The 16525-nt window shown below is 45.8% G+C and overlaps 1 protein-coding gene across 2 annotated transcripts; it reads right to left on the reverse strand.

Moving 5' to 3' along the window:
• Positions 1–124: 124 nt before the first annotated feature.
• CCNF (cyclin F) lies at positions 125–14564 on the reverse strand. 2 transcript variants are annotated; one of them, XM_040590938.1, is made up of 17 exons: positions 14477–14564; positions 11214–11368; positions 10691–10797; positions 9711–9778; positions 8755–8948; positions 8345–8398; positions 7715–7819; positions 7089–7166; positions 6568–6719; positions 5745–5909; positions 4949–5072; positions 4368–4548; positions 3843–3930; positions 3182–3281; positions 2732–2862; positions 2387–2556; positions 125–1823 (listed from the first exon to the last, which is right to left on the reverse strand). In XM_040590938.1, the coding sequence occupies exons 1-17, from the start codon at positions 14487–14489 to the stop codon at positions 1360–1362; spliced, it is 2349 nt and encodes a 782-aa protein (XP_040446872.1). In that variant the 5' UTR covers positions 14490–14564; the 3' UTR covers positions 125–1359. The 2 variants fall into 2 exon arrangements, with proteins under 2 accessions (XP_040446872.1, XP_040446873.1); XM_040590939.1 differs by lacking the exon at positions 125–1823 and adding an exon at positions 1830–2304.
• Positions 14565–16525: the final 1961 nt, after the last annotated feature.

Genomic DNA, 16525 nt, shown 5'->3' on the forward strand with positions numbered 1-16525 from the left:
AGCCTACATGCAGCCCCCGCTTAGCCAAGTTCTTAACCTCATCTCCAAACATCCCATCAGTTCTCCCAGGCCAATGCAATATGTGAGTGGGTTACCAGTCATTGAAGTAAGACAGTGAGCCATCTATATTAAAAAAAAAATTTATAAAAAAGTCACTATACTGTGTGTATCTGAACTGTTGCCATCTGCCACAGTAACTTCTAACAAAGGAGGGGTCCAGTTCCAGTGTTAAATCCATTGATGTCTCCTGGAAGTCTTGTACCTTGGTATTTCAATGTTTGCTACCTGTTTGTAAAGAGAAGGCCCTTCTCCTAATGTTCACAGGCTGAAGGAGCTTTAAGCCAGGCTTGCTAGGCTGAGGTCAGTGGAGGTGGTTTCTTCAAATTGTTGAAGCAGCACCTAGTAGAAAAAGCATATGCTGCCCTTGCAGGTGAGGAGCCAGTAGCAAGGCTTAAAATAGGGCCTTCAGTAAGGCAAACTGCCTGCCCTTACTGCACTACTGCCTGTTTCTAGTGTTCACATGATTTGTGCTTTCCTTGAGGACACATTAATAGAAATAGCAAGGAAGACTGTGCAAGACAGGAAATGAAATTGAGCCACTGGCCGGAGGTGGCAGTTCCACCACACGGTTCCAGCAGAGACCGACAGTTCACAGAGTCACATTATAGTACTGGGCAGTGAAGCATTAAGGCACAGAAGGAGGATTTTTTTCAGGTAAGGAAAACATGGCAATTAGAGCCAGAGGCAAATAGGGCTTTAAACCATCTGAGGTAGGTAAAAAAGCTCAGACCTGCAGTGAGCCTTTGTTTACCTCTTGATTGTATCCATAAAGACCTTGTATCAGTGCAGCAAATGATCAATACATAGAAGAGGGAAGCACCAGCTGAGCGAGACAGTACCTGGCCAGAAGGAAAAGGCAGCATAACTTCAAAAAAAAAAAAAAATAGGTCTTTCAAGTGGAAGAATTCAAGCATAGTGTTACATCCAGTAACTTGAGAACCAGAGTCAGTGCCTTTCTTTCATAGTGCCAGGCCTCACAGTGAAGCGAGGGACATGACAAGTTCTTTTCTATTACCAAGGGGTAACTGGAGAGGTATGAGAAAAACAAACTATAAAGTTTCATAGGTGGAGAAGAATCTTAAGTTGCAGAGGATCACATAATAGGGAATACTTTAAAAAGGCAGCTATCAGGGAAGGAAATGGCCCAGAAGTGAGCTACATAATTACAGGATAGGCATAGGCAAAAGAGGGGAAAGGCTCTTTTTGGAGGTATTGACAGTTAATTTGCTATCATCCCTGTATGCCTACAGCGGAAATACTGTTTGCAGGAATCCTAGAAAAGTAAAGAGCATGAAGAAGTCAGAGGCTTAAGAAGCCCAAGTTCACCCTTTCTTCACTGTGTTCTGCCACATTTTTTCGCTTGACTTGCCTTCTGTCACACTTGCCATCACTAGGCCTAGCACAGGCTGACTGTAAACATGATTCCAAGTAATGAGGCGGGCATGGCTCCTTCTTCATGGCACTGCCCAGAGACAGTGCTGAGGTAGGTTTGAGAGGTACTCCAAGGTTGCCTTCTACAGAGGATGTAGGACTGGCACTGTTGATGGAAGAGTAGCCTGAGCTCCCTTCCAGGTTAGGATTTCTTGGGGTGAAATATACTGAGAGGCTGAGAGTGTCACCCAGCAGCTTAGCCTCCCTCGGTGGTGCTGCATCCACATCCCACTCTACAGCTAGGTTGTCTTCATCACTGGAGTCCTGACAGCAGTGCTCTCCAGGGTCCATATAGACCACTGTCATGTCCAAGATCCCACTGGGACTTGTCACTGCAGGGTGATAAAACAAAAAGGTGAATTTTGATGTGGACAACACCAAGCAGGCATTGAGAATCACAGAATCCAGCAGAAAAAAAACACCAAGCGAGAGTGTAAACCTTACTCTACTTGCACACGGAGTTCACCCTCATTTAAAACAGTAGCTTCCCCCCTCCCTGCCTCAGACTGTTTGGGTAGGTACTAAGAGTTGTTCAGAAAATGGAACAGCCAGTCCCAGCGTCAGCAAAACAAACAGGTACTAACAGTGTTTCTAACACCGTGGGCCACACGTGATGAATGGCCCACTATCAGCGGCATCTGAAAACAGACTCGCTTTGAAATACCAAGCAGCTGTAAAAGCTCTTCATGCTCTGAAGCAGTATAAAGAAAGAGAACAGATGTATAGATCTAAAATATTTAACAATTACAACCACTGGGAAAGGGGGAGGGTGATTCCAACTGGTCTTCCACTGAAGCCTCAGGCTTCTGTTGCCTGAGGAACAGTTTTAAGCAAAGATGAAGAGGCAAGTTTTAATTGTCTTGCCCACTTTTTATAAGCAGAATAAAACTCTCACCGTCTCCATCTCGCTCGCCTTCACTTTCCTGATCACCTTCATAGCCAGAGCAGGAATCCAAACTCCAGTCTAGGAAGTTATCTAGAAGGCTTTCTTCCTGGGTGGATAGCTCTGCTGTGGGTGTGGTCACAAAGCTGCCTCTGTCATCCTTAATGCTGTCTTCCCTCCTCCTGCAGCAAGAAAATCCAAGTCACACATTAAAAGCCAAGTCTTCTTTCAGGTCTTTTATGTCAAGGTGTTTACAGAAAAATGGATCATATTTAAGAATGAAACCTCAGGGTGCCAGAGAGGAGGAAAGGCTCGTGCTAGACTCCACAGACATTTACAGCAGTGAGTTATACTAGCCTTTTAGTTCTCTTTCCAGAGGGAGAGCTAAGGAAAGTCTGAATCTCCACCGCATTTGTGTGCAAGGGGCTGGGCTCTGGGTCCTCCCGTTTCACACCCAACAATGAACAGAGCTGGCTGTAACTCATCATCTGATAAAAAGAAATAATAATAATAATAAAAAATACCTAAGAGCCAGTAAGAATTAGACCATGAGATTCCCAGAAGGAATAAATAGCGAGGCGGCGGCTATTTATTTTCCAGGAGAAATCTATCCCAACAAGTTCTTCCTACACATAGCCAAACAGAGCACTTCAAGTTTAAAATTACCACTTTATTTAGATATTCTCTTCTCCAAAAGTCTGAAGTTAGAACCCACTTCCCATCACTTAAAGTTTACTACATCCTACCATATAGTAGCTTTGCTCTGGGTGTCAGACATCAGCAAATAAAGACCAAGAGCACACCCACCTTTTCTTTGCCTATTTCTTCATAACGCTCATCTTCAAATCGTTGTTTCACAGCAGTTAAGGACACCTGCCTATAATCCTTTGGGACATCGTCATGGAAACTGGAAAGATTAAAGCCCCTATCTTAGAATGGCTTATATGAAACAACAGTAACAAAACCTGTCAGTTTAAGTACTTCCCTTCTGTCCATCCCAGCTCTGTGCTAAGGAAGTTGGTGTTTCAACAGAGTTGCTAAGCACCTAGCCAGGGCACTGGGTTTCTGACCATATAAGCATCTAATTCCTTTTCTGTTCCTTGAGGTAAACAAGATACTTGCCTTCTACTCCTTAAAGAATGAGCTACTTTTGCCCCTGGAACTCCTTCTGAAGCTCACCAATAAGCCAACTGCAGCCTTCTGAAAACAGTGCTGTTTAGCAAGCTGAAACCTGTCAAGCCTCAAGGAGAATCACATTTGCTGTAACCCAGGGCCACAACCAGTTGTGAGAAATAGAATAGCTGTCCCCGAGCTGGCCCCTAGGCCTTAGTACCTCGTGGGGGTGTGACAAGGCAGTTTCCCAAAGCCACCTCCTTCACTGGAAGGGCTGACTGTATAGATGTAGCATGTCTGCAAGAGCTGGAATCCAAGTACTCATGTGCCCTCCCAAAAGAGTTCCAAAACTTACCACTTTTGGTAGAGGCTTAGCACACAGGACAACAGGTCTTCGAGAGAGAAACCGGTGCACTCAGACAGCTGGCTGGTCCAGGGGTGTGCTGGAGAAGAGAGTATATATTACCATTTCATGAAGCTTGGTAGTTCTGTAATCAGGTTGTTTATTTTTTAATGGGATAAAGATAATGACCTTTACACGCTTATGCCTGTACGTAGTTTGTTCAAGTTCACTATTCATTTCACGGACAGGACTACCTGCCAAAGTCTCATTTACACACAAAGCTTGCATGGTCTGATGGTGATACTCTTGTTCATCAGAGCTATTAAGGAGGTCAGACAGACTGAACTCAACTCTTCATTTTGAAGACTTATACCCATCTCCCTCTTCTCTGCTCCCCCCTAGCCAAGTGACTGGAACATCCTGCCTAAAGACAGAGTAACACAAAAAAAACCCCCTCCCAAACCCCAAAGGCTCCCTAAAAAGACAAGGCAAACTGACATACCATGCTGCAGCTCCTCTTAAGGTAAGGCTCCTTACCTTGCCTATGTAGTATCTTAGCCAGCAGTAGTGCTCCAGCAGCCAGCTGAGCTGGGGAATACACACAAAGGCTTGTGTTTAAGAGTGACAGTTCACAAATGAAGCTGTAAAGGTGAAGAGTTCTTCTCTCTAGTGAGACTATGTTTGACAATACGTCTTTGTAGTCCACAATGGTAGGTATCTAGTGCAAGAAAGGAGAACAGGGGTTGGAAATACAAGATGAGCACCAAGTATTTAGAACAATTGTTTCCAGGAGACGCTGTTTTCATTACATTAGGTTTGTGGTTTTATGGTTGGTTGGTTTTTATGTGTTTGTTGGGGTTTTTTTTGTTAACTACTACACTGACATTGAAACATTCTCCAGGAAAGAATAAATGGCCTCTTAAAACTTAAATTTTAATCTCCACAGAAAGGCAGAGGGCTTTGTATCTCATGCTTTGCAATATGCATGGTCTCCACAGCTGATTGCGAACACTCACATAAACCTCCAACATCCTACCTAAGGAGAAGTGCTAATTACAACAGTCTGACTTTAATAGCAACCCAAGGGGTGACATACTCCATCTGCTTTGCAAACTCACCCTTATCTTTCCTTCCAGGGCAGAAATGATTTCACCCATCATTCTGACCAAGTCCTCATACTTGTATGTGTTGTCCGTTAGCCACACAGCTTCCCGTATTGTCAAGATCTCTTTGCTGATGAAGCTGCAATATTAAATAATATGAACAGTTAGTCCCAGAAGAAAGGAAATTTGTGCACCTCTGCACTAATGTTTTTAGGGCAGAAAAATGCACCTAAGACGACCAAAGAGTTAAACAGCTTTATACGGTACTTTCCTACGTATAGACCACGAAAAAGAAAAGCAACTCTTCATTTATTTAATCTTTAAAATAGAATCTCCTACTAAATTGTTCCAGATTCCTCATTTTATGAAACCTCTCCTCGGTTGAGATGCAAGACATTAAGGTAACTAACACAGAACAATAATTTTCCACCACACCATGCAGTACACCAGAGCATAACAGACTAAACTATGTAACACCACCACTGCAGTTGTTCCTTACAGGGTTACTCATGATAATATGGCGTGAAAGCCTTCAGTTGGTGATGGAATGCATTTTGACTAAACCACCACTACAGAGGATTTTTTTCGTTCTTATGGATATACCAAGAACATGTCCAAGGAATTACATTTTGCATCTCATTTGCAGAGGCTGTGTTTGTATGTGAACACAGTTCAAGCAGCAGGCAACATAGAAGGAAGCCAAAGATTCTTTCCAGTATTATTACTAGCGAGAGGGGAAATAAAGCTTACGCTGCAGAAATTAATTTGAATGACCAGAATATCACCTCTGTTCACCAGTCAGGACCCCTACCGTGTGCAAATGACCATGCAGGCTATTCCCAAAAGTTGGAGTTGAGCCCGAGGTACAGGTCTCAGCTTCAAATAACGATCCACGCATCCCACTGTCATGTGAAGGCATAGGCTAGAAAAGTCTTTCATGGTGGCCACTTCTACCAGCCAATCAATCAGGATGTACCTAGACAGGGAAGAGACACATAATCTGCGCAGTTAGAAGCCATTCAAACCTGTGCTGAACACCCCAACCACCCACCACCCACCCCATGCCTAGTTACCAAGGCTCTGCTCCACTCAAAAGTTCCAAGCCAGGGAATTTCACCAAAAGAATTTTCAGAAAAATGACACATTGCACTAAGATAAGGATTTGCAACTAGGAAGCCTGTTACTCTCTGAAGGGTCAACAGTCTGCCTGAGTTGTCTGTGAAATGGAGTTAGAAACTATCCTATAACAGGCACTTGCACAAAAAAAGGGTAGGGCATATCAATTAGGAGGCTAAAGGCCACCTAAGGTAACTAGAGTTAACTACAGCTCCAACAGGTTAAGTTCAAGAACTGGAGGCACTGTTTATTAGTCTCGACAAATGCAAGAACTTACAGTCCAGAAAAAAACCTCACACACCTAATTTCAGTTCTTCATCAGGGCTTGAAGGGCTCCGATATAGGATGCCTTGCAAAGGAAGCTTTTCTCTGATTGTACGTAATGCATCAGAGGAAGCAAAGCAAAAAATTCCCTCTTCCAGCAGACCTTGTTCTAGATTTATTTCCCTCTTCAGATGCAGAGGGAAATAAGCAGTGGTTTCTGCTGTGTGGCCTGACTCCTGGATCTGAGTTTTTACCTCATTGTTTCATTCATTCCTTTCTGCACAGTGAAGATACTTTGCTTGCTGACAGGAAGGGAAGCTTGAAAGATTTGAGACACCATTTCACTGGAAGATTTAGCTTCTAATCCTAGTTGGTTTCCATTCCCACAAGCTTTGGCTAAAGCTATCTGTAGTAGAGAGAACACAAAGTATTTTATTTTTTTTTTACCAAATGGCAACTAAGGCAGTACAGGATGGTCTTGTAACATTCCTGCTGAAAACAGTGAGCATGACAAACTACTTGAGTCAGTTCTTAGTTTGGCTTAAATGTTGAACACACACATTATTTTGGGCAGGCTGTTAAGTCCATCAAAAGACGTATCTTTACTCAGGTCGTACCACAGATGTGCAGAGGGAACTGCAGACTAAATACACACGCATATATAGGCATCATTCAGCAATTTCAACCCTGCTTCTAAAGGGAGGAGTCTAAACCTACAACAGCAGCATAGAGAAGACCGAATAAAGACTGTTTTCCTGGGAAAAGCCAGTCTTACCTGTGCTTCCCAGCAGCCCTTTGCCGCATAGTCTCGTAGCTTCCTGAGACTTTGGAGGTATCTGCCAGGATCTGACATCTACAGAGAGGAATGTAAACAGATTTAAAAAACCATTACCTTTATACAACAAACAAAAGGATTGTAGTACCAATGTTCCGGCAAAAAACACTGCCTGTGGGTACATTTATTATTTCAGCAACCGGTCTGTTTCTCATCACGATGACAAAGTTTTTAAGAAAGTATTTTCAGTTCTTGGCCCAGCTCTCACAGGAAACGAGACAGGTCACTTGGGATTCCAACATGACAGCTTTGGCAGATTTATTAATGACAATGCAGGCAGTCTCCCCCGTGAGCCACACAATCGCTAGCCAGCAGTGCCTATGCCTTTAGCAGAGTTTGTATAAAGAAACTTCGGCTTGCATCTTGGCTGCAGCTGCTTGTAGACCCACTCACTTTAAACACAAAGGCAGATACCAAAGCTCATCTAAGAGAGTTCTTACCTTCTTCATAAAGAAGGAGAGCGCTAAGCTCTGAGGAAGAGCAATTTCTTTCTGTGTAAATTCATTGCACATACCAGAGCTCCAGAAGTTACAGTGAAAAAGTTGAGACAAAACCCCACTACTTACAGCAGCCTTTCTGTTACTTTCCCAAAGGAGGTAGGAGCTAATTAAACAACCCTGCTTTGAAGATTCTTCAAACATTTCAAGGGATTGTTTTCTTTTTTCTTCATCCTAAGAAAAAAAGGCATGATAGCATTTTTGGTGTTCAGCCAACTAGATGCCAGATCTCAATAATTCAGAAGCTACAGAACAGCTCTGTACTGAAAACTAGAGAGCAGAATCAACTGATTCTGTGAGTCCCCTTCAGACTACGAGGGGTCCTCCCATTTGAAGATCCAGACTCAGGAAGCACTTAGCAGTTTTCCTCAGCTAGACAAAAGCTTTTTGGCTTGCTTGCCACTGAAGAATTATTTATTTTTTACATGCATTATGACTGGAAGTCTTCCTTTGAGACCTGAACACACTGCAAGCCCACGATGAAGCCAAAATTAGTTTCACAGTTTGTAAAATGCAATAAACTAAGTTGATAATGTTCTTTTAAACAACCAGTAAATTAAACTCACGAGAACAGAAATCCTAGTCCGCTTGAGGAATATAAGATCATTTGGCTGTTGGTTTTTTTTATTAACCAAGGTAAACAGCATTAGGATCACCAATAAAAGCATTCAAATACATCAGATCAGAAACACTGCTCACCTCAAAGAGACTCAAGACCTTAGCCAAGCAGTGGAGAATAGATCCTTTTTGAGCCTGAAGAAAGCATTAAGATAAAGCATTGTTAAAGATACACAAAGAACAACAGCAAATTTTTGCTAGTAATTCCAGACTACAATTTTGTTTGCCTTTCAATCATTCCTCCTCTTTGCTTCTCTCAATGTTTTGTTTATTTGAGACAGTACTGAATCTCTCGGAAGAGACAGTACAAGCCTCCGGCACTCAGGATATACCAAGTGTATCATTTCAATAAATTCATTGAAACGATTGATCCACAGTCAATGAAGCAACAGGAGTACAGGAGCTCCTTGGGGGAACAAAAATATTTTTTCTAAAATAACTAGATGCTGCTATTAGCCTATGTTAAAGTCAAGGGCAGAAATAAATCTTACTTTCTCCAACTGACACTCTGCTTTGAGACTCTCATAGACCACAGCTTTACAACAGCTTCCACTCAATGACCAGGGAGGACGGATAAAAAGCCAGATAAATGGGGCTGCGCACACATTCAAACGCTCCGCCAGACTGAAGAAGTGAGATGCCTTTAATCCATTCACTTCTGCACGACCCTCATCGGAGATGGACACTGAACAAAAAAAAAAAGCTAGAAATTATTTAAAGTTTATTCATAACACCTGCTTGGCATTTAGTCAGGCTAAGACAGACAACAGGATACAATCAGGAAAAGATTGAACAATGTCTTCCCTCTAGAGCCTTAAAAATCATGCAGACAGCAAAATAAGAGAAATCTTACTACAAAATCAGTCTTTAGGAACATACAACCCTAAGCTGGGAAGGTGGTGTTCTGCAAATCAACACTCAAAGCAACATTAATTTCTGTCAGCGTACAAACTGGTATGCAAATCCATCTGCAAGGAGGCTTCTCCTCTCGGTTGTCAGTCCCTTTTAGCACATTTATCACACTAGGTTAAGTAGCCAAGTTCGATCAGAAGTTTTCAGAGGATAACTTCTAAATATGAATTCATAAACTATGCATTGACTTCTTTTCTAGAAGAGCTGTGCACTATACTATCATTTAACACCTAGCAGTTTAGTGACCAGCATTTAGTGGCCTGCACTGAAAGGTACAACTGAAGAGGCATCTTAGTAAATGAGACCTGACCACCCACTGAAGACTGCAAACTGCCCCTGCACTTCACTGCTCTAGAATCTGGGTACAAAAGCATCAGGGTTTGAGATACAGGAGAAAGAGCTTTGTAAGCAGCCAGTAAGAGTGCTGACTTTACAGTGAGACAACTAGTTTGATGTGTATCTATATGTAAGCCTTTAGCTCATCCACATTTCCTTCTGTCATGCCAAAGACCTGAGTACAAGCTTCCACACTTACAGCCTTCATTGTACAGGTACGCTATCCCCAGCTTCACAGCAGCTTCAAAGTTACCCCTTTCAGCAGCCCTGAATGGGAAACAGAGAAGATACTCGAGGTTGAAATCAGTAGCTGCTTCCAGGCCCACATCTTCAAACACTTTACTTCCGTGGAGGTCAGACTGTGAATTTGGTAACCACAAACCATAAGCATACGTGCTTTCACTGCAGAAGTTAAACCTAAGTTATGCTGAGGATTTTCTTGCCTTTTATATGCCAATATCCAGGAAAATCAGACAATTCCTAGGAATTGTTTCCCATTCCCGTGCAGCATCCCCAATGCCAGAATGCAGTAATACATTTTAGTACTTGTACCCTCAAGGACATGCATCAAGCCCATGTGCTCCTCCCTTCCAACTGATGTGCACATAGTCGTCTTCTTCAGAAAGAAGATAACACATGCATCAAAGCAGCAATAATCAGAAGCAAAATAATTACCATGACATTTAAACTGACAGATCCCCTTCAAATCAGAAGGGTAAAAAGACCTTCTCCATCTTTTTTAAGCAGATTTAACATTACCCTTTCAAAATTCACTCATTTTAATACTGAAATTTACCTATTTTCAATATACTCGTTTACACAAGACCAAGCCAACTCAGGCTTCGAAATACAGTTATGCTTGAGCCTTTGATCTCACCTGCGCCTTCATAGAGAAGTACCAGCAACAGATTTTAGATAATGTGTTGTGTTCCAATATGGAATATTAATGCCCTTAAGGAGAAATAGCTTCAGTATATGCAATGGGCCCTGCTCCAGTTAGAGAGCAGTTATAAGCTGCAGCTCAGACATGAAATCAACAATTCTTCATCACCCTAAGCAAAGACTTCTACAAAAAAGGGAACGTCAGGCCCCCCACTTACAGTGAAGATTGATTAGAAATGCATATGTACCTTCAAACATCTTCTACAATGTCAGACAGATTTTATTCTTAAAGCTTACCTTTCAAACATCTTCAGATTCTGTGGAGAAGGCCATATTTCTTGGAAACTTGCACATGCCCAAACACTAGCATGATTATCCACAAGGTATTTAAGATGCGAGTGCACCTGCAAGGGGGGGACACCGTAAAATAATAATTACTAAAATAAAGGGACCAACAGAAAAATAGTTCTTTGCAATCTAATTTTAGATGGGTAACTAATTAATCAGAAGTTAAGATTAACTTGTTACCTGCCTAATTATCATTAGGGCAAGAGATGCCAAACCAAACTAATTTGTTCAGCCACAGTGATCTAGCAGGACAATTCCCACAGAGCACTCAAATACTGCTGCTAATCTTCTTGAGTACTGAGAAAAAAAACCTGCTGCTGGGATAGCAAAAATCTAATTACTGTGTGTACCCTTTGGTTTTCTCTGGGTTTACCCTGACACAAGAGGCCAGCCTTTTCTGTGTGCAGCCCTGGCTCCTAAAGGCAGAGATAAACCATGGTGTGTGACAGCGGGGAAGCAGTGGCAGACTCACAGCTCGGACCGAGAGGATGTCTTCAGCAGGAAGGCCTTTCAGAACATGAAACAGAACATCTTCAGGCAGACTTAACAACGTCAGGACTCGAGGCCGTTTTCTTATCCTTCGCTTTGAAGGGAAGGAAAAACACCTGGAACATCTACAGTGAATCACTGGAAAACAAAAAACAGGGGTCACCTCAGTTAGTGATGGAACAGCACAAGGAAAGAAGGCACTACAGAATATGCACATATATAAATGTATTTGAATACCTATTTACTACACAGCATAGGACATTTCTTCAAACTTCTATCAGTCATAGAGAAATTTAGCACGTGTCACACAACACCATAAGGCTGAGCCACAAAGTAGTGACTTGTTCAATTTAGCCAATTAAGCCAAGAGGCTCAGAAGGGATAGCTTATACTCAAGTCCTCTTCATTGAGGAGAAATTCTCCATGCCCCAACTCCATCATTTGACTGCATTGAGTTAAACTGTCACTACTAAAACTTCATTTACCTCCCCCACACCTCGGCTTCTCCTTCTCAGTTGATAGCAGTCCTTGGAATGTCACCAGAGAGATTAGGAAGTTGAGACCCACCAAACAAGCTCAAGCCAAGCAGCCAGTTGCTGCCATGGGTGATCATAGAAGATCCCCCAGAACCAGGAAGCCCTTTTTTTTAAGTTTCAGCACCTTGCAATGCAAAGACTAAGACATCACCTACATCTTCTGTTCCTCATGAAGACAGTTTACCCTGCCTGCATTCACCAAGAGAGGAAAACAATCTAACAGCTAAGGCAAACCCAAGCACAGCACAGGAGTACTGCTTGCTGGTAGAGACTCATATTCCATGGTTGAAAGCCCAATCCCTTTTCCATCTCTTGGGGACAGCCACCAAGAGCCTGCCCCCAACCCTGTGCTCCCACTCTAACAGGGGCAGGAATTCAAATCTGTGAAAGGTGGTAGGAGGGAAAAAAGCACATTCCCCACCTCCAGCTCACAAATGGCAGCAAAGGATCACCCTCACAGAGTGGTATCCCAGCAGGACCCTCTGAATCAATCCTGGTTCATGCTGTACCTTTCAGAGCCCTGCCATGCAGCAGTGCAGACACCAACAGTGCTCATTTCCATGTCAGCCTCGTACAGCTCTCAGGAGCAGTCCATACAAGCAACAGAAGCTGATTTCCGTGCAAGAAAAAGGCTGAACGTTCTCCTTCAAACATAGGGGGGGAATAATAATTCTGAAGTAAAAGCTTGAGTCCCACAAATTAAAAGACCATGTTAAGGTCCTTTGTCTTTATTACAGAAGATTCTACAGTTGCATTTTTCAATTCTAGTTTAAAGTCTCATACAAAGAGATTACACTTGAAAAATTTACTGATTTTTTTTCTAAAAAGTTTAATAAAGGATACAGTCTCCACTAGAAAGTCCAATACCGTGGAACATGCACATGCTAGCATTGCTTACCCTATTTTCACTAGTTCATTATTAATTTGAATATTTTTTGATGTAAATGAAAATAGTAGAGTCAAAGTATTAGTACAATGAATATATCAAACCACCCCATATTATCTATGAGGTAAACCAAGTCACAGTAACGTAGTCTTACAAGATCACAGAAGGCACAAGCTGACAGAATGCTGCAACTCTCAAGCTCTCTTTTACAATGAAAATATAAGGTGGCTGAATAGTCAAGGTGAAGACAGAACATTATCGAGGCAAAAAATATTCTCCACTAATATTTCTTCCCCTCTGGCCTTCTACTTTAGGTGTTCAATGTCTCCTAACACGGAAAGCCTCATGATCTCATACTAACCTCCAGTCCTTCATGCACAACTTCATCAAGGGACCAGAGAAGCAACACGCTGCATTTCTCTTTGAGAAGATAAGAGCAGCAACTCTTACCAGCTGCAGATGCAGCAAAGGGAAAGAAACTTATGGAGAGGTCAGTTTCACCCTCTCCTCTCTATGAGCACGCCAGCCCGTAGAACCAGCAAGTGTCCAAACTCCATAGCTAACGCAAAGTTTATGGACAATTTGTTCAAAGCGAAGTTGCTGCATCATACTTAATTACTTAACACAGGTTTTTCAGTTTGCAAAGGGAAGGTTATTTGGGTTTTCAAAAGCATGATCCTCAAGAGGGGGCTGCAGATACCTAAGGCATCTGTGAGCCCACTGTGCTGATGCCTGGTCTTCTGTTCATACGTGCTATTAACATCCTTAGCCTTCAGGTTTAACGAGATGGACCACCAGACTGACACAAAATAACATCCAACATCCCACCAGTAGCACAGACCCTACTTGTTACCTGTCTTTGATGAAAAAGCTATCCCCGTAAAAATAAAAAAACTGCCTTGATGCACACAAGGCAGAACACTGCTATCCTTCACATCCTCTTCCACCTCCCGTAGCAAACTGCAGTTTTATTCAGCAGTATTACCGCCATGAAAAAGACACGGACTTTGCAGTGGTGTGCCTATACGTACAGCCAAATGACTGGGGAGCGTGGGGTACTCGGGCAACTCGGGGAAGAGAAAAATCGATTACAAAAGAGGCAGTCTGAAAGCAGGGGGAAAATTTCACTTTGTTGCTTCACAAAACCCGAGCGATTTAGGCTGGAAGAGACCTCGGGAGGTCACCCAGTCCGAGCCCTGCCCCCGCAGGGGGACTGGAGGACACAGGCTCGACCTGCTCCGAACGCACCCCCGGGCGAAGGCCGCCTTCCCTTACGCGCCCGGGGGGCTCCCGCGTAGCGATCCGCGCCCGAGCCGTTGGCAGACGTCTTCTATGTGACCCCGGCGGCCGGCGCAGGCTCAGCACCGGGCTGCGCGCTCAGCCGCGCCGCAGCGCTCGAGGCCACCCGCCAGCGGTAACCGAGGAGCCGCAGCGAGCGGGAAAGGCGCAGCCCCGGGCCGGGCCGCGGCACCCGGCCGAGCCCTCGCCGGGCCAGGAGACCCTGGGGGGCCGCGCCGCCCCCAGCCGCGCCGCCGCCGTTTGAATTCCGGCGCGCAGCCGCCCGCGCCCCGCCGCCACCGGCCCCGCAGCCCTCAGGCGCCGGAGGGAGGCGCAGCGGGGCCCGGCCGGGGTCCGCCACCCGCGGCAGGGGCCGTCCCGCCCTCAGAGGCCCCTCAGGAGGGGCTCGGCTCGGCGCGGGGCGGGGGGGTGGGGTGGGGTAGGGTAGGGGAGAACACACGGCGGGGCCGCCGGCGCTCCTCAGAGCGGAGGGAGAGGGATGAAGCGGGACCGCCGGAGCCCGGCCGCGGCCAGGCCCGCACTCACCGCCCGCCTTCATCGCGGCGCGTCCCCGGGGACCGAACGGCCGGCAGCACCCACCGCGCCCCGACCGGCTGCAAGTGAGGGGCGCCCAGGGGCGGGGCCGAACAGGCCGACGGAGGGGCGGGGCTCCGCATGGACACGTCCCCGCCCGCAGCCACGCCCCGCGGCGCTCAGCGAGGGTCAGGGAAGGCGCCGGCGGTGGGCCCCGCCCAGGCCCCGTCCCCCACCCTCGATTGGCCTAGGTCCTCTGAGCGACGCCTACCAGCCTCGCGCACTTTTTTTTTAAACACAGCAGAGTTCGCGATTGGCCGGAAGGGCGGCGAGAGGCGGTGCTCTCCCCGCGCCGCGGGCTGTGATTGGACACTGAGGATGCGAATTCGAATCGGGGCAGTTGGCGGTTCGAGCACCCCCCGGGCGCGGCAGCGCGGCTCATGCGCGCGGCGTACGGACCCCCCCCCCCCCCCCCCCCGTCCCCGTCCCCGTGCGGGGCGTTGCTATGGCAGCAGCCGCCGGTTGTGCGGCTGGTCCCCTCAGTGCCGCCGCCATCTTCCCATCCGGCCGTCTAGCCTTGGGCTCAGCACGGGGGTGGCAGCCTGCAGCGTGCGCGCTGGCCCGGGCCCCGGGCTGCGAGGGCCGCGGTTCCCTTCCTCCTTTAGGCCCCGGGTGGCAGCGGCTTTCCCAGCCTCAGTGGTGCCTCATCTGCAGCCACCTGCTCTAGCACCGAGGCTCGCCCGGCCGAGGGAGCTACACCAGGCAACTACTGAGGGACACTTGTGTTATATTTCCACCGAATTTACTTCCACCCCAAGTATCCGAGGCCTAAGGGTGTCAGTGCTGGAGCAAGGGCAGCAGGGAGGAAGGAGCGGAGCTGCCCAGAGCATTTCTGACATGCTGAGCTGTAGTGTTGCCCCGTCACTCCACAGCACAGAGCCCTGCCCTGCATGGCCTTGCGTGAGGGTGAGGGGGAATTAGGAAGACAATTTGCAGTCAAAGTTCAAACCTGAGTCAAGTATTCAGAGGAAAGTCCTGATGATCCTCAGAAGGCAAAGTGATAAAGATGTGTGCTGAAAAGGCTGGCAGACAAACAAAGCAACATAGAGAAAATCAGTTACTGCTTTAGCTCACCTGAAGACTTTTGAGAGTCTTTTAGGACAGAGCGGCAAGAAGAGGAGCTGTTGTTTTGTGGGGCATAAAATGTGTCACGATTTCTGGTGGCTGGAAACTCCTGACATTGTGTACCTTGAATAAACATTGTCAGTCCCAGCACAGTTGGGGTTTCTTCCTGGTAACGTGTGTACAAGCTTCGTTTAAGGACAACCCTAGATTTTACAAGCACTTTTGATTGGTATAATACAAACTTCTGGATGCTTCTCTGCACATACACCCTTGCAAAGGGTTGGGTTGGCTTTGAAATCTCACCCGTGATCTCATTTTATGGTTGGGGAAGCTGAACTTGGGTGGCTAGATGGCTTCTCCGAGCTCATGCCACGCTAGCTGTGCTGGGACTGGCAGGCCCTTGTGCTGACCCACGTCCAGTGCAGTGGCCGTGGGGGATGAGCTGCTGTGGACAGACTTTCTCCCATGCGGGTCCACCTCTCCCCTCCATCCGTAAAACCGCATAATGTTCCTGGGGAGCACAGCAGCTGCTGACGTGGAAAAATGGTACCAGGAGCACAGGGAATATTTAGCTTCTTTTAATTGAGCAGCATTTTGAGTTAAAAAGTTAATGATGCTGTCGTCTTCTTTTCCTTATTTCTTCTCCCCCTCACAGCTGTTTCTGTCAACTAAAAATAAGTTGAACCAGCAAACAAAATGTGAATAATCAGCTCCCCGCAGAAAGCCAAAATACCAGTTCTTGAGTCTTGAGATGCTCTTTGAGTCATAGGTGATCTGTAGTGCAGGGTCCCCTCAGGTAGATCCCATTCTTTCTAAACAGTGCAGCTGCAGAGGAAGGCAGGGCATGGGGAAGGTTATATTTGAAGGTCAGATTGTAACCAAAACCTGGGTGGGCACAGGGAGGCAGGAGCTGAGATTTTCAGAAGCAGTTAAGTT

This window comes from Falco naumanni, chromosome 4, assembly GCF_017639655.2.
Source record: "Falco naumanni isolate bFalNau1 chromosome 4, bFalNau1.pat, whole genome shotgun sequence".
NCBI lineage: Eukaryota > Metazoa > Chordata > Aves > Falconiformes > Falconidae > Falco > Falco naumanni.

Bases quoted from the DNA above. Each gene is read 5' to 3' on its own strand.
- CCNF (XM_040590938.1), bottom strand. The intron at 6,720-7,088 runs GTAAGACTGGCT...TCTCTACTACAG, and splicing joins AGGGCTGCTGGGAAGCACAG to ATAGCTTTAGCCAAAGCTTG. The intron at 2,863-3,181 runs GTGGGTGTGCTC...TCTTTTTATCAG, and splicing joins AAGAAATAGGCAAAGAAAAG to ATGATGAGTTACAGCCAGCT.